The 27,761-nt window shown below is 37.5% G+C and overlaps 4 protein-coding genes across 9 annotated transcripts; 1 reads left to right on the top strand and 3 right to left on the bottom strand.

Moving 5' to 3' along the window:
- Window positions 1-63: 63 nt before the first annotated feature.
- On the bottom strand, window positions 64-4,554 carry LOC128212073 (uncharacterized). Of its 4 annotated transcripts, none has more exons than XR_008257382.1 (3): window positions 4,412-4,554; window positions 890-1,056; window positions 64-245 (listed from the first exon to the last, which is right to left on the bottom strand). XR_008257382.1 is itself a non-coding variant. In XM_052917320.1 (3 exons), exons 1-3 carry the CDS (start codon window positions 2,880-2,882, stop codon window positions 206-208), a joined length of 345 nt encoding a protein of 114 aa, XP_052773280.1. In that variant the 5' UTR covers window positions 2,883-2,958; the 3' UTR covers window positions 64-205. The 4 variants fall into 4 exon arrangements, 1 of the variants encoding a protein (XP_052773280.1); XR_008257384.1 differs by lacking the exon at window positions 4,412-4,554 and adding an exon at window positions 3,204-3,224; XR_008257383.1 differs by lacking the exon at window positions 4,412-4,554 and adding an exon at window positions 2,978-3,197.
- Window positions 4,555-4,822: 268 nt separating this feature from the next.
- LOC128210448 (trichohyalin-like) lies at window positions 4,823-6,896 on the top strand. The gene is made up of 3 exons (XM_052914797.1): window positions 4,823-5,290; window positions 5,542-5,689; window positions 5,815-6,896. The coding sequence occupies exons 1-3, from the start codon at window positions 4,823-4,825 to the stop codon at window positions 6,894-6,896; spliced, it is 1,698 nt and encodes a 565-aa protein (XP_052770757.1).
- Window positions 6,897-12,648: 5,752 nt separating this feature from the next.
- LOC128211172 (keratin-associated protein 6-5-like) lies at window positions 12,649-15,609 on the bottom strand. 2 transcript variants are annotated; one of them, XM_052915626.1, is made up of 3 exons: window positions 15,508-15,609; window positions 13,793-14,034; window positions 12,649-12,756 (listed from the first exon to the last, which is right to left on the bottom strand). In XM_052915626.1, exons 2-3 carry the CDS (start codon window positions 14,028-14,030, stop codon window positions 12,698-12,700), a joined length of 297 nt encoding a protein of 98 aa, XP_052771586.1. In that variant the 5' UTR covers window positions 14,031-14,034; window positions 15,508-15,609; the 3' UTR covers window positions 12,649-12,697. The 2 variants fall into 2 exon arrangements, with proteins under 2 accessions (XP_052771586.1, XP_052771587.1); XM_052915627.1 differs by lacking the exon at window positions 15,508-15,609 and adding an exon at window positions 15,401-15,435.
- A 9,187-nt stretch (window positions 15,610-24,796) lies between these two features.
- On the bottom strand, window positions 24,797-26,908 carry LOC128210231 (acanthoscurrin-1-like). Of its 2 annotated transcripts, none has more exons than XM_052914441.1 (3): window positions 26,870-26,908; window positions 26,230-26,468; window positions 24,797-24,951 (listed from the first exon to the last, which is right to left on the bottom strand). In XM_052914441.1, exons 2-3 carry the CDS (start codon window positions 26,462-26,464, stop codon window positions 24,860-24,862), a joined length of 327 nt encoding a protein of 108 aa, XP_052770401.1. In that variant the 5' UTR covers window positions 26,465-26,468; window positions 26,870-26,908; the 3' UTR covers window positions 24,797-24,859. The 2 variants fall into 2 exon arrangements, with proteins under 2 accessions (XP_052770401.1, XP_052770402.1); XM_052914442.1 differs by lacking the exon at window positions 26,870-26,908 and adding an exon at window positions 26,686-26,803.
- Window positions 26,909-27,761: the final 853 nt, after the last annotated feature.

Genomic DNA, 27,761 nt, shown 5'->3' with positions numbered 1-27,761 from the left:
AGATAGGTAATTCATTTAAATTCGGACATGTTGGATAGAACGAATAAAACAACAACACTAATCCATTGTCAGCCATTCGTTTATTTTGATTCAAGTGTTTATATATGACAGTAGAAACGACAACATAGTTTCTTTCCATTATTTAGAAAAAGAGGCCTCAACGACAACATAGTTTCTTTCCATTATTTAGTAATAGTAGTATCGTCTATACCACGGATATCTCCACGGATATCCCCAACTGTAACCTGAGGATAGAGAAAAACGGATACAGAGATAAGTCAAAGTTATTTGTTTAATCATTACTTTGTTTAAATATCATATATATAACATAGTTTTTCTACCTTATGAGACTATAGCAGATCACAGTAAATCTTTTAGCACTCACCAATCACTTAATATTTCTGCATTTTCAGCTTTAAAATACACGATTACAAAAATGCATTATTCAGTAAGTATTTAAAGATGCATCACTTAAAATTTATGTTTGTTATACATGTGTATGTATTTATTTTGATTAAGAGTGTCACTTTAAGTAACAAGTTGTATATGTTCCGAGTTCTTCTCATTTCATTTAAAACTAGACACCAGATGGTCCCAAATTTTATTAAATAAAAAGAACACACACATTTATTAAGGCTGGTATTTTTATCTGTACTTAAATCATACACCTTTTTGTTGTTATCATTATAGTAAAATGAGTTTAACATGATAATGCATTAAAGTAAAATTAAAACGTATTACATCAACCTACAGCGTGCGCCTTTAAATACTGTTTTTACATCGTCAGAGAGTAAGTAGATCTTAACGTGGTTATATAGTTTATCCTTTATCTGCTTTTTACAACCAAACTGCCAAAAGAAGTAAACTGCACAAAGTTAAACCAACTTACGTCGATAGCCATATCTGGGCCAGCCAAAGTACCTTCTTCCCCAACGGCGTCCCCATCGTCTTCTTCCGCCTCCATAACCAAACATCTGAGCTTCCGCCGTGGGCGAAAGGGCCGCTAGAAGGATACACACCGCCAGGACGGCCGCAATCATATGGGTCTTCATGGTGCTGTGTGAATGAAAGAATGCCATCTGGCTAAATTAAATTGTAACCAAGATTATTCTTGTAATTACCTTGATTTGAGTGAAATTAAAGTTGACCTTGTTTATATATTATTAATATTTTTTTGTATTTTTTTTATTTTTTTTATTTTTATTTTTTTGGGGGAGGGGTCCTTATGAAAATTACAGGCCTACCAAAGCTAAGCGAACGTTTATTTTTTAAATTTACTTCCAAATAAATGATAGTGACGTATATCATGGTTGAAATATACTTTGCTACCTGACAAGGCACTCCCCTTTCAAGCGAATATGTTTTTGCCGCTACCGTTAAAACGAAGCAATGTGAAAATATGTAGGCAATTTTGGGTCATTTCAACATGTCAAGTTTTTTTATAATTCCTTTTCTTCTGGAGTATTGATTAAGACGCGACTAGTGAAGAACTCTCGTAAACGTTTTGTTTTGTATCCCTGTTTCAACGCAGCCCATACACTCAAGCGGGGAACCAAACAGCAAACGTTCGCCGCAGACATGTTTACTGAACGCATGGCATGTGTCGTCTGGGCTGGTATTAAACATTGGTCTTAACTGGATCTAAGAACGATGTAGCTAATCGGATAACTTGTTATTAATAACTGACAAATACAGTTCAATGAAGTCAATGTTGTTTGAGTATAAGATTTACCTAAGTCGCATATTGAATACCACCGCTGATCTACTTTTTGACATGGCATGTTAAAGAATATATGATCCGGGGTTACAAAGGGGGCACAAGGTGTTATGCGGTTTAAAATAGTGCAAATTAATTCAATACGTTCATGAGGTTGCAACGTAAATGAGAATTTGAAAGCAAGCTGAAGAATCTAAAATAAACATTGATGTAGAGAAGAGGGGAATAGATAATTCAAGATGCTTACGCTTAAATTTGAAATATGATGACTAAAAAACCTTACCAAAAATAACACACACGAATAGTCAAAACGTCCTCAGCCAATATCGGGTTTTATTGAATCAATTTTACAATAGCAATTAACTAGCGAGATGAAAGCCTAGTCGTATATCCTAGTAATATTTGTTGATCAGTTACTGTTATGGAACAAGCTAATTCCATTAAAAAAATCATCAATTTTCATAACCTATTCTTAGGTTATGACAAACACTTGTCGGTCACAGTTTGGGGCCACTCAAATATTTTCGATTACATTCATTATTGCCCGTGAACTTTTTTTTTTCAATGGAAAGATTTCCAAGGGCTTCCATGGTAGCACTGAACATTGTCGTCATGACAATATATTAAACACTAATCGAAAAATCAGAGACTACTCCCATAACTGAATACGAATCTTAAAGATGCGCTCTTCCTCTCAAATAAGCATTACCACGATTTCATTTCCTGAGAAGAATGATTAAAATCGATAACAATGCTTCTTTTGAAAAATAAAACGTGTATAATATGAAAGAAAGGTGCAGAGAACTCGATATTTCCATGTCCTTTCAAATCGCCCGCCATCTTCGACCTTGTTCGACAAATAAAATCACAAGGCGAAACGCCAACACACGAGAAGTACCACGCAAAAAGAAAGACATGGATACATCGCAAGGATAGTTCGTATTAAAGATCATTTGTATTATATATAATTAAATGCATGCATTCATTTAAAGAAGTTAGAATTAGCGTTGTTATTTTAAAATATTACGTTGCCCTTCCAGAATAATCTGGAGCGTTCGAGTGAATCGCAGTAGAACGTGTCCGAAAGTGTCACCAGCGCATATTCACTCCTCTTTGTCTTGAGGTTTGTCAGTAAAGCAACATGTTTAAATACTGAACTTGACATAATTCACAATCCTGTTGCATCCGTTTTGTTTTAATCGCTTTTTAATTAGTATGAAAGCTGTGGTCAAGGGGATTTACGAGCATTTTCGATATCACCTGAACGCTTTTACGGAGACGGTCGTTGATCTCCGAAAATCTTTTTAGGATCCACAAGGTTTATTTTCAGCTATTAAATACACTGTTACAATCTTGTTATCAGTAATTGATATTTTCCGTGTAAGCATTATTTAGTAACTTGTTAAAGTGACACACTTATTCAAAATCACCTCATACACATGTGTAACAAACATTAATTTTGACTGACAAACCTTCAACTACTTACTAAATAATACATTTATGGAAATTATTAATAACTGATAAGAAGGTTGTAACCGTGTATTATATAGCAGAAAGCGCAAATATATTAAATGATTGATGAATGCTAAACGATTTACTGTGGTCTACCATAGTCTCACAAGGTAAAAATACCGTGATTTATGTTAATTTCTTTCAAATCAAACTCGGTATCTTTCATACGAACGATTGTTTTCGACATTTATATATTCTTTTTGTAAAATTAAAACAATATTATTATCAAATGTGGTAAATCTTATTTGGTAGTAAAAGTGCATTTTTTTTTAAAGGTTTATCACTCAAAATATGTTTGTTTTATTGATCATAAATACGAGTATCAATTTAAAGACTTACAGTACCAGCTTCATAGTTTAGTCATAAGTTATCAGTTTCAATTGTGCTCTTTGACTAAGAGATAAGCTATGTCATCCACAAGCAAATCTTTTGCTGTTCTTTTTGGTGATTCATGCATACGATTAAAATTTAATTTCATAATAAAACGAAATCTGCATTGTTAAATACTGTGCAATCTAATCAAAAACGCAAATGCCCGCGAACCTCTTTCAGCACAGTTAAAGCAATGTAACGCTTACGCCAAAAATAATAAAAATTATCAAAATTAGTAATTTGTTTTCAGGAACTAATCTATACGCCCAATACATTGGCGCTTCAACCATTAAGTACGGCACGTAAAACATCGATCAATATGAAATTTAAAAGTCGAATATTTTGAGTAATATGAAATTTAAAAGTCGAATATTTTGAGTAATATGAAATTTAAAAGTCGAATATTTTGAGTAATATGAAATTTAAAAGTCGAATATTTTGAGTATTTTGAAAAAATAATGCCATCCCTTTGTTTCAAAAGTGATTTTAACCATTATCAAAGACTATTGCAAATGTATTGATATGAATACAGCGGCAACCTAAGAGGATTAATGCAATATATTACATAGAAATGTCAAACTATGTTGAATCATTTCTATAAGATATGAACACATTTGATACAAATAAAATTGATAAATCCTTTTTCAATTAATTCAAATCAAATCAAACTCAAACAAAATGTAATTCTGAGCAATATTACTATAAAACTATAAAACTTAAATTCAACACATCCTCAGAAACTTGCTTTAGTTATGCCAATGTTAAAAACACAGCGTTCTCGAATTACATACGTTAATAAAAATGCCTTACGTATGGTAGATAATTTTTCGCTTACTCCACGAGGCGATATGGTAACGAGGCTGAATCTCAAATTTATAGGAGACGTCCGTCTATGCTTGGCTAACTAAACCTATTACGTACGCAAATAATAGTTCTGAGGTTTTGTCTAAAATAATCCATTAATTATTATGTTGTGTTTTGATTTAAACTGTTATTTTAGGAATTATATACACTCCGTTCAATAATATGGTTGCTCATCTAAGCAGGACAAAAACCAAACTTTGCAGATGTTGGTAGACACTTTCAAAGTTGCCTGTAAAAAATCATTACGACGTTGTTCTTTGTTTTTTACAAAAAAAACCATTATTCAGCTTTTATATTAATATATCTATTTGCTTTACATTTCACATGGGGTTTAGTTAGCCAGGTTATAGAAATGAAATGGTGCTGAAAAAAAAGGGACATGGTGTCCTGCAGAAAAGGGACAGGGTACCACAGGAACGGAACAAGGTGCCACCAGAAAGGGACAGGGTGCCACAGAAAAGGATCAGGGTGCCGCAGGCAAGGGACAGGGCTCCGCGGGCAAGGGACAGGGTTCCACAGGAAAGGGTCAGGGTGCCGCAGGAACGGGACAGGGTGCCGCAGGAAAGGGACAGGGTGCTGCAGGAAAAGTACAGGGTTCCGCAGGAAAGGGACAGGGTATCGCAGGAAAGGGACAGGGTGCCGCATGAGAGGGACAGGGTTCCACAGGAAAGGGACAGTGTATCGCAGGAAAGGGACAAGGTGCCGCAGGAAAGGGACAGGGTGCTGCAGGAAAGGTACAGGGTTCCGCAGGAAAGGGACAGGCTATCGCAGGAAAGGGACAGGGTGCCGCAGGAGAGGAACAGGGTTCCGCAGGAAAGGGACAGGGTATCGCAGGAAAGGGACAGGGTGCTGCAGGAAAGGGACAGGGCTCCGCAGGAAAGGGACAGGGTATCGCAGGAAAGGGACAGGGTGCTGCAGGAAAGGGACAGGGTGCCGCAGGAAAGGGACAGGGTGCCGCAGGAAAGGGACAGGGCTCCGCGGGCAAGGGACAGGGTGTCGCAGGAAAGGGTCAGGGTGCCGCAGGAAAGGGACAGGGTGCAACAGGAAAGGGACAGGGTGCCGCAGTCAACTGACAGGGCTCCGCAGGAAAGGGTCAGGGTGCCGCAGGAAAGGGTCAAGGTGCCACAGGAAAGGGACAGGGTACCACAGGAACGGAACAGGGTGCCGCAGGAAAGGGTCAGGGTGAGGCAGGAAAGGGTCAGGGTGCCACAGGAAAGGGACAGGGTATTACAGGAACGAAACAGGGTGCCGCAGGAAAGGGACAGGGTGCCGCAGGAAAGGGACAGGGTGCCACAGGAAAGGGACAGGGTGCCAAAGGAAATGGACAGGGTGCCGCATGCAAGGAACAGGGTGTCGCAGGAAAGGCTCAGGGTGCCGCAGGAAAGGGACAAGGTGCCGCAGGCAAGGGACAGGGTTCCGCAGGAAATGGTCAGGTTGTCGCAGGAAAGGGTCACGGTTCCGCAGGAAAGGGACAAGGTGCCACAAGAAAGGGACAGGGTGCCGGGAAAGGGACAGGATACCGCAGGAAAGGGACAGGGTGACGCAGGCAAGGGACAGGGTGACGCAGGATAGGGACAGGGTGCCGCAGGAAAGGGACAGGGTGCCGCAGGAAAGGGACAGGGTGTCACAGGAAACAGACAGGATACTACAGGAAAGGGATAGGGTGCCGCAGGAAAGGGACAGGATACCGCAGGAAAGGGACAGGGTGCCGCAGAAAAGGTTCAGGGTGCAGCAGGAAAGGGAGAGGGTGCCGCAGGAAAGGGAGAGGGTGCCGCAGGAAAGGGACAGGGTGTCACAGGAAACAGACAGGATACTACAGGAAAGGGATAGGGTGCCGCAGGAAAGGGACAGGATACCGCAGGAAAGGGACAGGGTGCCGCAGAAAAGGTTCAGGGTGCAGCAGGAAAGGGAGAGGGTGCCGCAGGAAAGGGAGAGGGTGCCGCAGGAAAACTCGATGCGACTGGACAGGGTGCCGCAGGAAAGGATCAGGGTGCCGCAGGAAAAGGACAGGGTGCCGCAGGAAAAGGACAGGGTGCCGCAGGAAAGGGACAGGGTGCCACAGGAAAGGGAGAGGATTTCGCAGGAAAGAGACAGTGTGCCGCAGAAAAGGGACATAGTGCAGCAGGAAAGGGAGAGGGTGCCACAGGAAAGGGAGAGTGTGCCGCAGGAAAACTCGATGCGACTGGACAGGGTGCCGCAGGAAAGGATCAGGGTGCTGCAGGAAAAAGACAGGGTGCAGGAAAGGGACAGGGTGCCACAGGAAGGGACACGGGGCCGCAGGAAAGGGACAGGGTGCCGCAGGAAACTCGATGCGACCTGGACAGGGTGCCGCAGGAAAGGATCAGGGTGCCGCAGGAAAAGGACAGGGTGCCGCAGGAAAGGGACAGGATGCCACAGGAAAGGGACAGGGTTCCGCAGGAAAGGGACATGATGCCACAGGAAAGGGACAGAGTTCCGCAGGAAAGGGACAGGGTGCCGCAGGAACACTCGATGCGACTGGACAAAGATTGGCTATTGGGCTGCTATGACTTTGAAAATGAATATAGGGCAGGATTGAAGAATGCTGTCGCTGATAGCATGAGCAGGTACCCACATGAGGCGAAAGATGCCGGTGAAGAAAGACATGTCACAGTTGTTGAGAAGACTGTTGAGGCTATATGTGGTAGGATCACAGTACCATATGTCACCATAGTACCAGTGATGAACATCAATATAGTAGAAGCCACAGACATACCAGGCCAGACGATGGCTCAGAAGGAAGTTAGAAAGGTGAGAAGGGCACAGAGGGAAGACTGGATGATAAAACGGTTGAGACGTGCGGTGATTGATCAACAGGTACCTAAACATTGTACAGACAGGAATGATATAACCATGAAGCGTCATTTTAAGAACTTTAAGTAAAAACGATGCATTCTTTACAAGACAGTTCATGATGAAGACGACAACACCAGAGATCAGTTAATACTACCTACTACATACAAATCAGAAGTACGCAGAGGACTTCATTACGATGTTGGCCACCCCGGCCGGGAACGAACTCTTACCGTGTTACGAGAACGATATTCTGGCCAGGCATGATATCTGATGTAGCTCAGTGGATCAGTAGATGCGATCGTTGTCTTCGTAGAAAGACTCAGGCCAACATAAGAGCGCCTTTAATAAACATCAACACGACTTACACCCTGGAAATGGTATGTATGGACTTCCTGTCTCTTGAACAGTCCAAAGGTGGTATCTCTAACATACTAGTGGTGACAGATCACTTTACAAAGTTTGCAACCGCGGTACCGACCAGAAACCATACGGCTACGACCACAGCGAAAGCTCTGTTTAACAACTTCATCGTAAACTATGGTGTGCCATCAATTCCGATCAGGGACCGAACTTTGAGTCAGACATCATTAAGGAATTGTGTGAACTCATAAGAACAAGAAGAGCAGAACGACGCCATACCATCCAATTGGCAATGGGATAACAGAGAGGATGAATCGTACACTTTTGGGAATGTTATGGACCTTGGAAAGTTAGCAGGAAAGGGATTGGAAGAATTGGCTCCATTAGTGTATTCCTACAACTGCACTCCACATGAAACGACAAAGATCTCACCGTTCGTGTTAATGTTTGGGGGAAAACCTTAGCTACCAGTCGATGCAGCATTTGAAATAGATGTAGATGATAGGCGATGATGATGATGTAGATGATGAAAAATCCAACAGCCAGAGAGTACAACGATGACCTGAAAGAAAAAATGGAGAATAGAAAGGAAATAGTTGGGAAACATTCTGCCAAAGCGAAGACAAAACAGAAGACCTACTTTGATAAGAAGGCAAGAGCAGCAAAGATAGAAATCGGAGATAAAGTGCTTCTACCAGACTTGTGCGAACATACCAGTTTATAAGATAAGAAACAGAAAAACTGGAGTTGAGAAGACTTTGCACAGAAATCACCTTGTTCCTGTTAATTTCCAGAATGATGAAGATGATGTTCTTGCAGTTGATGTAGGACCCAAGGAGACATTGACTTTTGAAGAAGGTAATGTTGGTGATAATGAAGAGATAGAATAAAAGGAAGATAGAACAAAAGGTGACGTCACACAGAATTCAGAGGACGACTTAGGATACTATGTGATAACAGCATATGAACGTGGGAACGCCCACGAACCTGAGTTAGGTGGAGTCATAGAAATAGGTACCGGTACAGAAGAAAGAAAAGAAGATGAAGTTAATGAAGTTGTAGAAATAAGACCTGACGTTTGTCAAACAGATGGTGAAGAACTGCATAGAGGAGAAACCCCAGATTTAGGAAGACCAGAGAATGTTCGCATGACAAACGGGGCTGAAGAAGAGGCCACAGTAGAAGTGAGTTAACAGACAGTAGAAGCAGATGAGGAAAATCAACACGTTGAGGCGGAGGATGTAAGACGAGAACAGGATCAAGCAAATCACCAGAGACAGCCAAATATTGAAGTAGATGTTGAAGAGAGACGGGGTGAAGGTGCTGATTCTCGCAAAAGAAAATCAGATATGGGCGAAGAGGACACTGGAGAGCGATAAAAGGAGTCGAGCGATGACGAGGCAAGTTCAGCAGCCTAGGAGGTCAGGTAGAGAAAGGAAGCCACCTGCAAGATCTACCGACTATCACATGCACCGGATAGTGACAAGGCCTGGGGATATCAGAATAGATGCTTTAAAGAAGCTAGTAGATTCTGGTATTCTTGAGAATATGGATCCGATGACGGAAGTCTGGAAGTAGATGTTTTTAAATTTTAATATATTTAATGTAACACTATTGAAATAAATTACCACAACCTAATGTTTTGTTACTTGTATACGTGTGCGGACACGATTTTTTCATGGGGGAGAAATGTAAGATTGAATTTTAACTAGTCAAGACTTTGAAATTGAGTTTCTTGTATTGCGACTTACTTGTAAATGGTGAACAATTATTTTTCGCTAAGATGAGGTAAGTTTTAATGTTACTGCCGATTAGGATTTAGTATGTAGATTGGAGTAGTTTTGTATTATAGTAGGACAGAAGTATAGCTTATTGTAGTAATGACGAGACGTCATTCTTACGAAGGAGGGGTTAATGTAGCCCGCTGAGTTTTTAAGGTAAGTGATAGTTGTATGTTACCGCAATATACAAACACCTGTGGGATCATGACTGAATTTCCAGTTTTCCAGTTCTGTGATATTTGAACAGTTTTGAAAGTGAATTGAAGCAGACATGTTTGATTTGTATGGTTTTACCTTATGCTTCTATCCATATTTGAGTTGGTATGTATTGGTTTTCATTGTTCTAGTTTTCATCTGGTGCAATGTGTTTGAATTGGATTTGCATTTTATTCACTTGGCTGGACCTTTCAATTTGTCACATGTTTTCGTGTCCTAATATAATCTAGTTCAAGATAGCAGAATTGTCAGGATTATGTTTACATCACAGTTTTGCATGTGCATACTGAATAACTGTTTGACTTACAGTGCTAACAACACCACAGCCTTGGCCATATTGATGTCACAGACCGTGTAAAGGCGTGACAGTGATGTCTAGACACGTGAAGTTATTGTTTACTGCATTACGTATTATTCTACTTATAAAATATATTACGTCATATTTGATTGATTTACGTAATATCGTATTTGATCGAGATTCTTATAAACATGTTCTTCCTATTGTATATTTGTTTATTTCAGTACGTTGATTATTTACATATACTTGTAAACCATCTGAGTGATGAATACAGAGTGATATAAAGACATGTAGAGTGTTAATATTATTATTGTACACCATCATAATAAAATGACAAAGACTGGAACCCCTCCCTTAACTCGAGGATATTCCCTTATCGATATGTATTGACATTATAAGCCGGAAATCACTTGGTTATATGTACTTTCATGCACAATTGCACCCAAAATCTGCCCGGTCACACACAACACAAGTACAGTCCATACTGCATTGCCTTGTCATGCATAAAACACACAGTTTGATGGTAATGTTCACCCTAGTGTGTCACTCCTGGAGCCTTATTCATTAAGTAACTTAGATTGAACTTAAAATTAAGATTATAATGTTTTGATTGGCCTGTATATTTAGCTGACCAATAGGCTGAATGGGATCACTGAGGCATGTCTAAGGATAATGATAAAATGTACATTGAATACTGGCCCTGGAACGCACGTGTCATGAGAACATTACTGTACATTTCCCAAGTGTCGGTGATGCTGTGCTGGATGACGGTGATTTAGGAGTCAGTCGCCGTTGACGTCCAAGTGTCTGTGGTTAAATATGCAGACGTCACGTGTTCAAGGTCTGCACACGCGGCCGTATTCTGGGCTGGTATTCAATATTGGTCTTAACTGGATCTAAGAACGATAAAGCTAATCGGATTACTTGTTATTAATAACTGACCAATAGAGTGAATGAAGTCAATGATGTATGACCATAAGATTTACTTAAGTTGTATATTGAATACCACCCCAGGTCATTGTATTTCTTTGTAATCATTGAGCGCACACTATTACTGCTAGGCACTTTATAGTCCGGGCACGCTGCTTGAGATTACGCAACCACTGGCGCTGTACATTACTCGGAGGTAAGCATGTCCACAATGGATTGAGTGACCACTTCAATCATGCTGGATGGAAGCTTCCGCTTTAGAAAGCCGGTCATCTTTTGGTGTGGCTCTTCTGCCTGTTTCTTTGACGTTGATTCAGTTTAGCATGTTTCTTAAAAAACTTTTTCACCAAACTGCCGACTGATAGGGCAATGTCAAAAAACGTTATTTTGGAAACAGCTTTGTCGAAGAGTTTGAGGAAACTAATCACCTTAATGAACTCCTCTTACTGCCATGTTCATATTTCCAATGCTCTTTGTTCACTGCAATGCCCATTATGTCATGCATGCATGACATGAGTTTACTGAATAAAGTTGAAACTAGAAACTTGTTGGCAACGCGCCAGTAATGTTTCATCGTCTGTATGTCGAGTATAGTTTTCGAGTACTCGGACGATTGATCGAGTATAGTTTTCGAGTACTCGGACGATCGATCGAGTATAGATTTCGAGTACTCGGACGATTGATCGAGTATAGTTTTCGAGTACTCGGACGATCGATCGAGTATAGTTTTCGAGTACTCGGACGATTGATCGAGTATAGATTTCGAGTACTCGGACGATTGATCGAGTATAGTTTTCGAGTACTCGGACGATTGATCGAGTATAGATTTCGAGTACTCGGACGATTGATCGAGTATAGTTTTCGAGTACTCGGACGATCGATCGAATATAGATTTCGAGTACTCGGACGATCGATCGAGTACTCGAGCACTCGGTGTAATCCTCACAATTGAGACGTCATTAAAGACGCACATTATTGGTTATTGCAAAAAATCAATTTAGTTTAATGCATTCTTTTGTTTAACTCTTTAACTTTTTATAATGAGCAATTTGTGGCCAAGTAGCAATTAATTGAGAAACAGCTATATAAAGGTTACTATTGTTCTATCTGTACATGTATCATCTGCTTTTTTGCATCAGCCTATTTTTTGCCCTTTTAACCTACCAAAAAGTCAATAGATGTGGTTAAGTTTCCTTGCTGTTTCTTAAAGCATACGCTATTAAGGTATTAGCCTTGTAAGACACACTTTTTGATTAGCTTAAACTATGAACATAGTTATAATCCAAGTACACTGTGGGATTTCTATACAAATGTTAACGAGCTTTTTCCGTGAATTAAAAAAAATGTGTTTCCTTAAACTTCAAAGAGCAACATGTCAATATTTTTCTGTATTTTGATAATTATGACATAAACCGAGTTTCATAAATAAACACTTTAATTTCTGGTAAAAAAATATTAGTTAACAAAAAATCAAGTTGAAATGAAAACAAAATATTGAAAAAAGACGAGAAAATATCATTTCGTTTGATCTTGTGAAATTTTGGAAATGTGTATGCGTGTGTGCGTGCGTGTTTCGCGCCAATTTCCTTATACTGTGTAATGTGTGCGCTGTTCCATGATTTATGCGTTAAAAGGTTGAAAAAAACTTCGACAGTGTCCAGTTGAAGGCATCCGATTCGGACGGACAGTTTAAGAAGTCCGGTACGAGAAAGATAGATAATTAATTTAAATTCGGCTATGTTGGATAGAACGAATAAAACAACAACACTTATCCATTGTCAGCCAGTGTTTATATATGACAGTAGAAACGAAAAAATAGTGTCTTTCTATCATTTAGAAAAAGAGGCCTCCTCTAAACCACGGATATCCATACCCAAATCCAATACCGAAACCTGCGGACAGATAAAAACGGTTAAAGAGATAAGTCAAAATATTTTTGTGGTCATGACAGCTGAGAATTTCCAAAATGCATTATTTTGATTGACCTTATTGAAAAATCAAACAGACTTTTATGTCAAAAACACTTCTTTAAGTTTACTGTGATCATTTTACAAATCGACTTAACTTAGGAATTTTCTTAAGATGTTATATGAATACGGCCACAGATGTCCTAAATTATCAATAGTTGCAAAGATTTTGCTTTATCAGTATTACATAACAAGGATAAAGACTCATTTGTGAAAATACAAAACGGCTCATATATAACCGCTGATGCGTGACGAGATGATCAATACAGATGGGTTGGGGGAAGGGAAGGGGCGTTCTCCATGCCGCTTAAAATGGACCCTAAATATTTTTAGAAGCGCACAATATAGATTAATGCAAAAAAATAATTTTAATGCACTATCATGTCCAATTTATTTAAACTTTAATTATACAAAAATGCATATGACTAAGGCACAAAAAATAAAGTCGATAAACAAAAACACACGCACATTTGAAAAGGCTGATATTTTTTAAGATAACTTAATGCACCAGTCGATTTTAACCACGCCCCCCCCCCCCCAGGTCCGGGGAATAGCGAGGACTTTGACTTTCGGTACAGCCAACCCCGGGTAAAATCTCCGCCCAGCGGGGAAGAACTGATGGTAAAACCCCGGCTAAATGCCCTCGCACACCAGAGACTCTATATAAGCCCCAATCTCCGCTACATTTGGCGCAAAGACAAAGCCACCGCCGTCACCCGGCACTTCGGGGCCACCTGGAAAGTAAAATCACGGCCCATTTCCCCGGCTATCCCCGGTATACTCCGGACCTGGGGGGGGGGGGGCGTGGTTACAATTGACTGGTGCCTAAATCATACGCTTTTTTGTTTTTAGAAATAAAGTCAAATGAGTAACGTACGTGGATCTGAATGTGGTTCATGTTATCCTAAATCTGTTTTGTTTTTAAACCAAACTAAACAGAACAAAAGTTAAACCAACGTACCTGGATAGCCGTACCCATAACCATAACCATAACCCAATCCGGGGTAGCCATATCCGAATAAACTGCCAAGAAACAGCCCGCCAAGGAATCCTCCACCGTAACCACCCCTTCCCCAGCCGCGGCGTCCCCATCGTCTTCCTCGTCTGTAACCACCTCCGGGCCGAGCTTCCGCCATGGGCGAAAGGGCCGCTAGAAGGATACACACCGCCAGGACGGCCGCAATCATTTGGGTCTTCATCGTGCTGTGTGAATGAAAGAATGCGATTAGGCTAAATCAACTTAGAAGATTCCTGTAGTTGTCTTGGTTTGAGAGAAATTATAGTATAGCTTGTTTGTTTGTTTTTGTTGCTGTTTTTTGTTTGTTGTTGATTTGCATTTGTTTGTTGTTGCTGTTTTTTTTTCTTTTTTGTTATTTTTGTGGTTTTTTTTGTTGTTGTTTTTTTGTTTGTTTTTTTTTATTATTTTTTTTTTGGGGGGGTGGGGGGGGGGTCGTTATGAAAATTAAACATCCAGGCTTACCAAATTTAAGCGAACATCCAATTTTGAAATTGACCTCCAAATAAAAGATGCTTTTGTATTATTTTGTTATATTCATGCATTCATTTAAAGAAGTTAGAATTTGCGTTGTTATTTTAAAATATTACGTTGACTTTATTGAATATTCGGGAGAGTCCAAGTGAACCGCATTCGAACGTGTCCGAAAGAGTCACCAGCTAATGGTTGCCACTCGCTGTCTTGCGGTTTGTCAGTAAAGCAACATGTTTAAATGCTGAACTTGACATCACTCATTATCTTGTTGCATCCGTTTTGATTTTATCTCAATCTCATTAGTATGCAAGCTTGGGTCAAGGAATGAAAGGGCAGTTACGATATCACCCGAACGCTTTTACGGAAACGATCGTTAATCTCCGTAAATCCTTTAGCATCAACCAACTATTTTTCAGCTATTAAATGCACGGTTACAATCTTGTTATCAGTATTTGATATTGTTTATAAGCAGTGCATTAATTCGTAAGAAGTTAAAGGTTTATCACTCAAAATTTGTTTAGTTTAGTGATAAGTTATCCGCTTCACTGAATTGTGCTCTTTGACTAAGAGATGAGCTTTATCATACACAAGCAAATCTTTTGCTGCTGTTTTTGGTTATTCATGCATACGATTCAAACTTTATTTCATAATAAAACGAAATCTGCATTTTTAAATATTTTGCAATCTAATCAGAAACGCAAATGCCCGCGAACCTCTTTCAGCACAGTTTAAACAATGTGACGCTTACGCCAAAACTAATTATAATGATCAAAATAACTAAATTGTTTGAACTGATCTGAGAACGGCAAATACATTGCCGCTTCAAACATTAAAGGCGGCACGTAAAACATCGATCAATATGAAATCTAAAAGTCGAATATTTTGAGTATTTTGAAAAAAATATATGCCATCCCTTTGCTTCAAACGTGATTTTAACCTTGATCAAAAAATATTGCTGATGTATTGATATGAATTTCTATAAGATAAGAACAAGTTTGATGAAAATAAAATTAATAAATCCTTTTTCAAATAATTCCATTAAAACAATCTTAAACAAATTGTAATTCTGAGCATTATTACTTAAAAACTTAAATTCAACACATCCTCCGAAACTTGCTTAATTCATGCCAATGTAAAAATCATACACGGGCGTTCTCGAATTACATAAATTAATAAAAATGCCTTACGTTTAGGTAGGTTATTCTTCGCTTACTCCACGAGGCGATATGGTAACGAGGCTGAATTTCAAATTTATAGGGGACGCCCGTCTATGCTTGGCTAACTAAACCTATTACGAACGTCCGTAATAGTTCTGAGGTATTGTCTAAAATAATCAATTACTTATAATGTTGTTGTTTTTTTTGTTACATAACTGTTATAAAAGGTACTATGTACTCTTACTTCTATAATGTGGTTGCTCATCAGAGCATGATTTAAACTAAACTTTGCAGAAGTTGCTAGACACACTTTCAAAGTTGCCTGTATAAATTATTACACGCAGAACTAATGTCGTTTTTAGCTCTCCTGGCCAAAGGCCTGAACAGCTGATGCGATGGCAATGTGTACGTCGTATGTGCGTCCGTGCGTCAGTGCGTCTGTAAACAATTGCTTGTGAACGAGATACTGTCTTTGATTGGTATCTCGCTGAAACTTGTACTGTATTTAAATATCCATCAGAGCTCGGTTCCTTTTGAAAACTAGCCAGATCCGCCCATGCATGACAAGATTATGGCCATTGAAAGCATAAGCAAATATGCTATTTTTAGCCAAGTCTTGGAGTGAGACAACTTGTTTTTAGCTTACCAGAGCACGAAGTGCTCAAAGTGAGCTATTGAGATCGGTCTTTGTCCGTCGTCAGTCCGTCAGTCCGTCCGTCCGTCAACAATTGCTTAAAACACATCTCCTCTGAAACTACCAGTCCAAATTCAATGAAACTTCACAGGGAGCTTCCTTTGGTGACCCTCTGCAAAAAAACAAGGAGTCACGATTGATCAACAACAACAACAAAAACAGCAACAACAAAATGGCTGACTTTAAAAAAACAAGGGGTCACGATTTGTCAACAACAACAACAACAAAAGTGGCTGACTTCCTGTTTCGCTTAAAAAAACATCTCCTCTGAAATTACCACTCCAAATTCAATGAAACTTTAAAGGAAGCTTCCTTGGTTGGCCATCTACAAAAAAATATAACAATGGGTCACGATAAACCAACAACAACAACACCAACAAAATGGCTGGCTTCCTGTTTTGCTTTAAAAAAAGCATCTCCTCTGAAACTACCAGTCCAAATTCAATGAAACTTTACAAGAAGCTTCCTTGGGTGACCCTCTACAAAAATACAACAAGGGGTCATGATTGATCAACAACAACAATAGCAACAACAACAAAATGGCCAACTTCAAGTTTTGCTTTAAAAAACATCTCCTCTGAAACTCTCAATCCAAATTCAATTAAAGCTTCCTTGGGCGACCCTCTACAGAAATAGAACAAGGGGTCACGATTGATCAACAACAACAACAAAATGGGTGACTTCCTGTTTTGCTTAGAAATAACATCTCCTCTGAAACTACCACTCCAAATTCAATGAAACTTTACAGGAAGTTTCCTAAGTTGACCATCTACAAAAATACAACAAGGGGTCACGATAAATCAACAACAACAAAATGGCTGACTTCCTGTTTTGCTTTAAAAAAACATCTCCTCTGAAACCACCAGTCCAAATTCAATGAAACTTTACAGGAAGCTTCCTTGGGTGACCCAATACAAAACTACAATAAGGATCACGATTGATCAACTACAACTATAGCAACAACAACGAAATGGCCAACATCATGTTTAGTTTTCAAAAACTTCTCCTCTAAAACTACCACGCCAAATTTAATTATACTTTACAGGAAGCTTTCTTGGGTGACCAAAAAACAACAAGGGGTCACGATTGATCAACAACAACACCAACAAAATGGCCCACTTCCTGTTTTGCTTTAAAAACATCTCCGCTGAAACTAAAAGTCCAAATTCAATGAAACTTTACAAGAAGCTTCCTTGGGTGACCCTCTACAAAAATGCAACAAGGAGTCACGATTGATCAACAACAACAACAACAACAACAACAGCAACAACAAAATAGCTAACCTCCTGTTTTGCTTTAAAAAAGCATCTCCTCTGAAACGATCTCTCCAAATTTAATTAGCTTTTACATGAAGCTTCCTTGGGTGACCCTTTACAAAAATACAACAAGGGGTTACGATTGATCAACAATAACAACGACAACAAAATGGCCAACTTCCTGTTTTGCTTTAAAAAACATCACCTCTAAAACCACTACATTCAATGAAACTTTAGAGGAAGCTCCCTTAGGTAATCTTCTACAAAAATTCAACAAGGAATCACGATTTATCAACAACAACAACAGTCTGGCTTACTTCCTTTTTGCTTTAAAACATCTCCTCTAAAACTACCAGGCCAAATTCACTGAAAATTTAGAGAAAGCTTAATTGCATGACCCTCTACAAAAATACAAACAGGCATTGAGATTGATCAACAACAACAACAACAAAATGGCTGACTTATTGTTTTGCTTGAAAAAATATCTCTGAAACTAACAGACCAAATTCAATGAAACTTTACAGGTAGCTTCATTACATGATCCTTTGCAAATATAAAACAAGGCATCGTCATTAGTAAATATATGTTTCAATTGCAACATTTATGTTAATGCTTTATCAAAGAATTGTGGCCCTTTGCTTAGGTGAGCGTTTTAGGGCCATCATGGCCCTCTTGTTTGGTGATGCATTTGTTGTTGTTTTTTGTTGTACACTCCCTTGCCCTTGTTAAAAAGAGATCAAACTTACAGTTGGGGTTGGTTGAATTTCAGCTCTATTGGCTAAAGACCAGAAGTGTATGTTGTCCGTTTTCCATCTGAACACAATTGCTTGTGAACGTTTGTTCAAATTATGCCCGTGGGGGCCATTACTGGCCACGCCCCATGGTTTACAGGTTTGGTATACTTATATAAGGAAATGGTTGAAAATCTTTTTATATGAAACCGCTAGGCCCAGACCCTTGCTATTTTGAATAAGGCAACATTTAGTGGTCCTCTACCAAGACAGTTTAAATTATGCCTCTGGGGCCAAAGCTGGTCCACCCCTTTGACCTACTTTTTTTTTATTTTTAATGCTACAGCAATGCAATTTGGACCATGTGTACAGTTTTGAAAACAAATATTTATGTTGTTCTACGATGACCTTGACTGTGATCTTTTGGCCTACTTCCTTATTCTTGAAGCTTCAGCAATGAAATTTGGACCACGTATACAGTTTTGCAAACGTGCATCATTGTTGTCCTCGGATGACCTTGACTGTGACCTTTTTAACTACTTTCTTTTTTTGATAGTACTGCAATGAAATTCGGGTCATGTGTTCTGTTTTGTCAACAAATATTTATTTTGTACTTTGTAAGCAAGCTAGTTAATCATTTCTCGCTTCAAATGTCACCAGAAAACAGTTTTCACGCACCTTTCAAGAAATAATGCTTCACTCTTTAGTACAACTATTTAAAGACCGATCAGACAATTTACATACTCTGAATCACTGCGCGAATATCCATGACAACCACAAATTATCGCATATCCATACGCAATTATTTGCACTAAGCACAAAAGAGTTCCAGCAAAAAAATACATTTTTACTTAATTTTGTTAAACTGAGGTGGGAGAAAAAGCATCTACCATAGTCGTGCAGGGTCGGAATGAACCTATCTTACGCTCTCGCCCATGGAAGATACTGATAATCTTCAGATCTTTTGTCTCATTCTATGTGCCCAAAATGATTTTAAACAACAGTCTTATCACTAAGCATTTACATACAACCCATTTTATTCTTTGTGCGGCATCAATTTATTACGATGGCTACGAGTTATCTCCCGATCGAGTACTTGGCTACTAGGAAAATCTAAAATGATGAAGAAACTGAAAATTTATCTTTGTTTAAAGTCATCATTCGAAGCAAAGGGTTGCCTTCCGACGTAGCATATATGGCGGAATTTTACACGCACTGTACATAGCGGGGATAAGAGGGACCGTACATCGTCTTATTTTTACAGTTATGTAAATTTATGAAAAGTATATCGTCAGCAAAGTTAACTTGAGACTATAATGTACTTCTCTTTCTGTCATGTTCATATTTCAAAGCCTCTTTGTTCACTGCAATGCTCATTATGTCATGCATGCATGACATGAGTTTACTGAATAAAGTTGAAACTGGAAACTTGTTGGCAACGCGCCAGTAATGTTTTATCGTCTGTATGTCGTCTGTATATCATGTATTTGGTGAATTTTAAACACCGTTTGTTTTATTATATTCCGGTAGTGAAATAGATTTCGAACACTCGGACGATCGACCGAGTATAGATTTCGAGTACTCGGGCGACCGATCGAGTACCCGAGCACTTGTTGCAATCCCAACAATTTATCTTAAAACCATCACTAAAAACGCACAATATTGGTTATTGCAAAAAATCCATTTTTAATGCATGATGTTGGTTATCTCATTTAACTTTTTTGATAAAAAACAACAAAAACAAATCAACACATAATGCGTTTACAGATAAAAAAAACATGACCGATATTTTGGTACGTTTTATAATGGGCAATTTGTGGACAGATAGCTTAAGAAACAGATATATAAAGGCTACTATCGTTTTATCTGTACATGTATTATATACTTTTTTGCATCAGCCTATTTATTGCCCTTTTAACATACCAAATAGTCAATAGATGTGGTTTAGTTTCCTTGCTGTTTTTTTTAAAGCATATGTTATTAAGGTATTAGCCGTGTTATACAGACTTTTAAATTAGCTTAAACTGTCAACATAGTTATAATCATAGTAGACTATGGGATATCTATTTAAATGATAAAGAGTTTTTACCGTGAATTAAAGAAGAGGTTTTCTCCCACCTCAGATAAGTAGATCCAATTTAACCATGCTAGAAATTCTTATCTTGCCCACGGGCGAAGATAAAATGCCCGTATGGAACTTCTTTTAATGGTCACCACATTGTAATCACCTCCCTTGTTGAGACTGTCGTCTGTAGCGCATCATGGAAACTTTGTCTGGTGGCAATATTTAGAACGCGAGTTAATTATTTCTCGCTTCAAATGTCAAAATAAAACAGTGTTCACGCACCTTTCAAGAAATAATGCTTCACTCTTCTTAGAACTATTTAAAGACCGATCAGACCATTTACATACTCTGAATCACTGCTCGAATATCCATGACAACCACGAATTAATGCATATCCATACGCAATTATTTTCACTAAGCACAAAAGTGTTCCAGCAAAAAAATACATTTTTACTTAATTTTGTTTAACTGAGGTGGGAGAAAAGGCATCTACCATAACCGCTCGTGTAAGATAGGTTCATCCCGACCCTCGCGCAAACCTCGTTTCCGCAAAACACTCTACGCTCGGGTCGGAATGAACCTATCTTACACTCTCGGCCATGGAAGATACTTATAATCTGTGTTGCCCTCCCTCAAACTTCCAAGAGCGACAATTTTTTCTGCTTCTATATTTGAATAATTATGACATTATCAGAGTTTCAGAAATAAACACAATAGTTTCTAGTAATAAAAACATCAGTTGACAGAAAATCGAGTTGAAATGAAAAGAAAATATTTTAATAAAGACGAGAACACATCATTTCGTTTGATCTTGTGACCTTTTCGAACATTGCGTTTTTTCCAATGTTTGAAAATATTTTGAAGTTCTTTTAAATGTATAAAAAACATATTTAATAAATTAGCAGCTTGTGAAAAATCGTTTTAAATATTTTCCATGATGTCCGTTGAACAATTTGAGTAGGTGGTCCTTGGCTGAATATCGGCGGAAGTCAATTTATCGTCGCCAAGAGTTAATCGAAGAATTTGTACCGTGAACTCTAGGACCGAATCCGAGCGTTCCGTTTATTTTATAATATCTTTCGGCTAAAATATATTTTGCCTAATAAAATATCACTCTAATTGACTTCGAAAACCATGTAGGTTACATGCTTCTAAATAAATTCACTATACATATATATAAAGAGAGAGAGAGAGAGAGAGAGAGAGAGAGAGAATTGACCAATTTGCACACGATATCTGATTTTAAGGGCTTCACAACCCCCACTACCATATATGGGGAGAAAGTTCCACATGGGTACTTAAGTTTAAACACCGTGACAAAAAAGTTACGTTTTTTATATGATAAGTTAAATTAGTTGAACGTAATCTCTGTGTATTCGTCAAAGAGACCAATTCCGGTGTTTGTGTACAAACAATGCAGTGAATGCGGTGAAAATGTAAACAAAATAAAAGTAAATACAGTATATCCAGTATGCCCAGCATGTTTTTGAAATCACCCAGCATTCAGCTTTAAAAACTATAAATATGGAAGGTAGCCAATGGTCTGAGATGGTAAAACAATGCTTTGAATCACTATCATCTAAAGAAATAAGGCACTCAACAATGAATAGACAGTTCCGAATAGGTGTCATTTGCCCTGTACACCGAAATATCAATTTTATAAACGGATTATGACCAAAGTAATGAAGTAATTTACAAATACCTTGGGAAATTGAGTGACTCCTTTTAGTACTTAAAGTCATTATTGCTATACTGTAATTGCACTTACGATTTTATGACTTTGTAATCATTGTTTTCAAGGAAGAGAATGACTGAGTCATCATGATGCATTGACTATTCAGTTTTATGACCCTACATTTAGTTCATATCAGGTTGATTTCATGTTTGTTTTTGATTGCTTTGTTTTTCATTATTTACTTGTCAGTTTGTTGAGGACAGGAAAGTTGTATCCAATTACACAAATATTTCACTTCTTATTCTATTATATTTTATTTTTAAGACATGCAATAAGTCTGATTTTGTTTACCAGTATCTACTCATTAGATGCGAAATGACACAAATTGTATTCTTGAATAATTATGTGTCTGTTTGTATGTCGGATTAATCGATCATTAAAATCCATCCGAATGCCCATTACTAGTTATAATATAATGGTCTTCATCGCGGTAGCCACTGGCCCCAATTTCTCGAAACTTCTTAAGCTTAACAGGCTTAAGTAGCTTATTTCAATTAGCCAAAATACATACTTAAATTGAATCTTGATAAATGAAAAATGGTTTAATGGGATTTTCGTAATGATAATTCCTATACAAAGTATAAAAAACTCTTAAAAAAGTAATATTACGCAATTTATTGTAAACTAAAAATAGTGAGATTAGCTTAATCCTGTTATAAGGGACTTAAGAAGTTTCGAGAAATCGGGGCCAGATGTGCTCTTAAATAAGTTATATGTCCCAATTTTTCGAGTTTCATATAACAATATTTACAACCTAACTTCCATTCCTAAAATGAACTGCCTTTCGGCAATTGCGATTAGCATCCGATGAATGCAAAATCTTCGGATATGTTCGGATCGCGAACCATATTGAAAATTGTTTATCTTGTAAGTGTTTGTTTTGTGTCAGTAGGCATTGAAAATCTTAAATAATCATGACAGAAAGTGTATATTTGTGATATGTTAAGTGTATTGTGGTCATTATTGTTTCAATTTCACGTTTAAAAGTGGTTTGGAGCGATTGATTTTTTCCCGCGTTATTGTGACATCATTTTAATAACAGTTCCCGTTTACGCGTATGAGAGAGAGGGAGCGAAAGAATTGACCAATTTGCACGCGAAATAACACTGATTTCAGGGGCTTCACAACCCCAAACACCATATATGGGGAGAAAGGTCCATTGTGTACTTAAGATTTAAAACAAATGGAAAATCGTAGGTATATACAAATGACTGCTGGCATCAGCATACAACATTATCGCTAATAGTTCAATGTACAAGCTGGTTATAGTAGTAGTAGTTATAGTAGTTTCATTCGTGCATTATGTCAATAACAGTACATTTTACATCAATATAGGATATATCACATATTGTATTTGCATGATATTTAGAGTTCTAATAAGTTATATCACAGAAAGTTTAACATGAAATACATAATACTAGATCTACTAAAACATGTATTACTTTTGGTGTTAATGATAAAGCTATCTAATTTAATACCAAATAAAGTTTTACCAAATAAAGTTTAACATAATAAATGACATTGCACAGGATAACCCGTAAAGATTTGCACAAGTAAAAAAACTTATTTCCAACGGGGTCCATGTCGAAGGTATTAAAGTTGGCATTTAATGATTTAGTGAACAGTAATATATAATATTATATCATATACTCAGATGAATTAAATTAATATATGACATTCATCACAAATAAATTACTATCAGTATCACATAATTACATAATATACCACACAATTATACAAATAGTTAAGGAATATTGAAAAATTACCAAAGCAACTATATAAAAATTGTGCGTATTCTTAGAAAGCGCACTTGTATTTATCTAATACATAAAAATTATGAATACAAAAATACAGACTTTTCAAACTTCTACATCTCATTTAAGAGGTGAGTTTTGACTAATAGTTCGTACACCTTATACTGTATACACTTCCCATCAATTATTATTCGAACGAATAAAAACGGCTAGCGATTTGTCATGGTCGTAAAAGTCATATAAAAACTGCCACAATGACAACGTAAGATCTAAAATACAAAGGGAATTTATCATCAATAAAGTAGCGCCCATGTAGTTAATTTGGATTGAGTTTTTTCACGATTTATACGTGGAGCATCTGTTTACAGTACGGAGATAATTCGGCCGATCGTTCAAAACTATTTTTAATTTAATATCTAGAATTAAGGGCATTGTTAATAACTTTTAAACGTGAACTTTTTCACGATGAATTCATATACAAAAATTAATAAGTACCACTGGACAATTGATGACATAAACTATGTTTTTAATTTTAAAACAAATATTAACAATCGCCTCAACCGAGGTTATTTTCGATAGAAAAAATGGTCGAGGATTTCCGAATGACGACAATGGCGAGGTTACTTAACCCATATTCAAAGATAGAAATGAAGTATACTTGTTCGGTATTATACAATGAATAAACCGCGGACGACAGTGTTGAGACTCTCACATTTTTATCGATCAAAATGTGTAAAATAAAATAAAACATCTAAATTGTTGTGGTCTTAAGTTATTGAAATGCATTCCCTTTAGGAGCTTACTTTAACATTTAATATACATTTTCTTTGTTGACATTTTGTCCATTGACAAAGCCAATCATAAGTAAAGCTGAGAAACAGTCGCTGTGCGTGTTTTTCATCCCCCTGTCTTTATTCTGTAAACAAACGTGCGTTTTCCATTATTGATATCCTTAAAGACATTCGAAGATTCAGACAGTTGACATTTGAAGGCAAAAATGTATTCACATGAACAGTTAAAGTAGTCCAGTACAAGAATATTGGGAGATGCTGGATAGAAATAAAACTAACAACAACAATATATGATCATTTAACTTTTTTATTGTGAATTACGTGCCTTAAATGACATTAGAAAATATATAAAAGGTTTAAAAAAATCCTCTTCCATAGAATCCTCTTCCATAGAATCCAGGATATCCACCAAATCCACCAAATCCACCATATCCACCATATCCATAACCTGTGGTTAACAAGAAATTGTTTTAGAGGAATGTCAAAACAACCTTCCTATAAAAACACATGGATAAAAGAATATCAGTCACTTAAACAAATTAACATGCGGCACTGTTCCTGCTCAGTGCTGAAACGTTCGACAATGTTATTATAGTATGACATTATAAAGATGCCATATACAGTGTGTGTATACCACGTGATGAATTGCGTCATAAATGCTACGTTGGAAGGCAACAATTGGCTTAGGGCGTTTTTGTTGATACCAAACCAGTTTCAGTTTTGGTTTCAATGGTTTCAGCAGTTACGAAACCGGTTTTGATAGTTTTGCTTGAAGTAACAAATGCATGGTTTTGTGTACATTTTCAACAATATGACTGAGCTACTGTAGCTACTGAGCTACACAATTACTAATGTAACCCTTTTCATTTAGCTCATTTGCCCATTGTAAGGCATTGTTATAAAAAAGATTGAGTTTCAACAAACGAAGTTGACCACTATCCGCCATGTTGTTTTCGAAGTAAACTAGTTTTCGGATGGAACGAACCGACGAAACCGTCTCCGGTAGGGGTTTCGATAGTTTCAAAAACCGGTTTCGGTTTTCGTTAAAAAGCGATCGAAACTGGTTTGGGTTTTATTTGAAACTGTTACAACAAATACACAGTTAGTGAAACCGATATAAAACCAAAACCAGTTTATTACCAACAAAAACGTCCTTAGACTAAAAACTTTAAACAAAGATAACTTCAGTATTTCTTCACCATTTTTAATGAATCATAGCGCAGTCTACGCCGCTTACGGATCCCTGTCTTCGGTCTTTTACCACAGTTTGATTAAGAGTTTAGTTTCTTTAAACACTTCGACAAAGCTTTTCATAATACGGAGCACTGTCATGACATTATTTTGGAAACAGGTTGTCGAAGTGTTTGATGAAACTAATCACATTATTCCGGAAATAAAACAAGGGGGGCGACTTTTTAAGCGGCGTGGACTGCGCTATGTTTCATTTAAAATGGTGCAGTAAAACAAAAGTTACTTCGTTTTAAGTCTTCATTTAAGTAAAATTTTGCCTTCCGACGTTGCATATATGACGTAATTTATCACGTGGTATACACACACTGATATATACGCCTAAAAGTATGCAACGAAAACAACATATATATTATTATCTGGAACTTTATGAGTCTATCGACTTGTGCGAGATAATTGTCGCAGGGGGTTGGGGTTGGGGAGGTATCCGTCTTTACAACTAAACATAAATAAATAAACTGTTTTAAGTTAAACGTACCTGGGTAGCCACCAAAGCCGTACCCATAACCACCGAAGCCGCCTAAGCCGCCTCCGACCAAACCTCCCAGAAGCAGCCCGCCAAGAAGTCCACCACCGAAACCGCCCCCTCCGAAGCCGTAGCCTCCCCTTCTGCCATAGCCACCTCTTCTGCCGCGTTGAGCTTCCGCCGAGGGCGACAGGGCCGCAAGGAGAAGACACATCGCCAGGAGAGCCGAAATCACGTGGGACTTCATGATGCTGTACGGATGAAATAAAAGACTACATTATAATTTTTATACATGTGTGTGCACCATTTTGCTAAATTAATAAATGTTTTGTCAAGTCATCTAAGTTTGAGATTGTTTAAATTTAAGGAGAAAAAAAACGAAAATGTTTTGTGTATAAATATCGGTAATCTAATGACATTATATATGCAATAAATCTTTTGAGAAACGCCATAAAAATATTTAATCACTTCTATAAAAGTATAAACATGTGTGAAGATCATGCATTTCGTAAATCCAATTTATCAAATTCATAAAACAAGCTGCATTTTAAGCCGACATGAACGCTTGTATCGAAGTAACTTTTTTGTCTTAAGCCAATGTTAATCCAATAAATGAGCGCGCTCCTATCAACCAAATACAAAAAAAACGTACGTTAGTGTTAGATAATTCTTTGCTTACTTCACAGACCGCAATGGTGTTAAATGGATGTCATATTTATAGGCATTGTTAGTTTATGCATGGTTAACTACGCCATTCCTTAGTAGTTTCGTCCCAAATATAATAATCAATTACTTCGCGTTTTTTTTTTGTTAGTTATGTGAACTCATATTTACATAATAGATAATACTCGCTCATTGGTAACCAATTTCAGCCCAAACTCACAGAATATGTCATCAATTAATGTTGGATAGGAAACATGATTACGTGCAAAACGTCTGCCTTGTTGTGTCAGCCATGTGTTAAGGCCCGGCCACAACGGCATTTGAAGGACCATAATTTGAAATGTTAAAAAATAATAATTTTTTGTTTAGTTTTGGAGGTTCAATATTAAGCATATTAGGAAATGAGTAATTTTATCGAAAAATATATTTTATCAGATTTCCAATAAAAAAGCATTATATTTTCCCATCCTCTGCCAAGGATGCGTTTTCCAGTAAATGTCTTAATACAAAATGACTATATTGAATTTTATGAGTCAAATTTATCAGAACTAACCTTGAACATTATCTTGGGGCTTTGTGGTGATTGCAGCTATTTCTATTTAAAAAAAAAAGATGTTTGCATTTTTGTAACCTGGAAATGAATTTCATCTACTATTTTCCAATATTTTTTAATAACATTCTTATTTGAAAAGATATCATCCAGAACTCTCAAGACATTATTGATTAGGAAGTATGGGGCATTTTGACACTAAAACAAGTTATAATGTCGACAGTTTTTTTCCAAAAGAATGTGAATACTTTTCATCCAAGTCTGATAAAATCTTCTTTTGTAAAATTTGTTCAACTCCTTACTACCCCAAAACATGTCACCAAGAATGTAA

The sequence above is a fragment of the Mya arenaria genome, chromosome 12 (assembly GCF_026914265.1).
Source record: "Mya arenaria isolate MELC-2E11 chromosome 12, ASM2691426v1".
In the NCBI taxonomy this organism is placed as follows: Eukaryota; Metazoa; Mollusca; class Bivalvia; order Myida; family Myidae; genus Mya; species Mya arenaria.
Note: the sequence above shows the minus strand (reverse complement) of the source record. Positions and strands in the feature narration are given on the sequence as shown.

Bases quoted from the DNA above. Each gene is read 5' to 3' on its own strand.
- LOC128210448 (XM_052914797.1), top strand. From the start codon at position 4,823: ATGGTGCTGAAAAAAAAGGGACATGGTGTCCTGCAGAAAAGGGACAGG. The intron at 5,291-5,541 runs GTATCGCAGGAA...GTCAACTGACAG, and splicing joins TTCCGCAGGAAAGGGACAGG to GGCTCCGCAGGAAAGGGTCA. The intron at 5,690-5,814 runs GTATTACAGGAA...TGCAAGGAACAG, and splicing joins TGCCACAGGAAAGGGACAGG to GGTGTCGCAGGAAAGGCTCA.
- LOC128212073 (XM_052917320.1), bottom strand. From the start codon at position 2,882: ATGTCAAGTTCAGTATTTAAACATGTTGCTTTACTGACAAACCTCAAG. The intron at 1,057-2,744 runs GTAATATTTTAA...TCATTCACACAG, and splicing joins GATTATTCTGGAAGGGCAAC to CACCATGAAGACCCATATGA. The intron at 246-889 runs GTAAGTTGGTTT...CTCTATCCTCAG, and splicing joins GCCCAGATATGGCTATCGAC to GTTACAGTTGGGGATATCCG.
- LOC128210231 (XM_052914441.1), bottom strand. From the start codon at position 26,464: ATGAAGTCCCACGTGATTTCGGCTCTCCTGGCGATGTGTCTTCTCCTT. The intron at 24,952-26,229 runs GTACGTTTAACT...TGTTAACCACAG, and splicing joins CGGCTTTGGTGGCTACCCAG to GTTATGGATATGGTGGATAT.
- LOC128211172 (XM_052915626.1), bottom strand. From the start codon at position 14,030: ATGAAGACCCAAATGATTGCGGCCGTCCTGGCGGTGTGTATCCTTCTA. The intron at 12,757-13,792 runs GTACGTTGGTTT...ATCTGTCCGCAG, and splicing joins TTATGGGTACGGCTATCCAG to GTTTCGGTATTGGATTTGGG.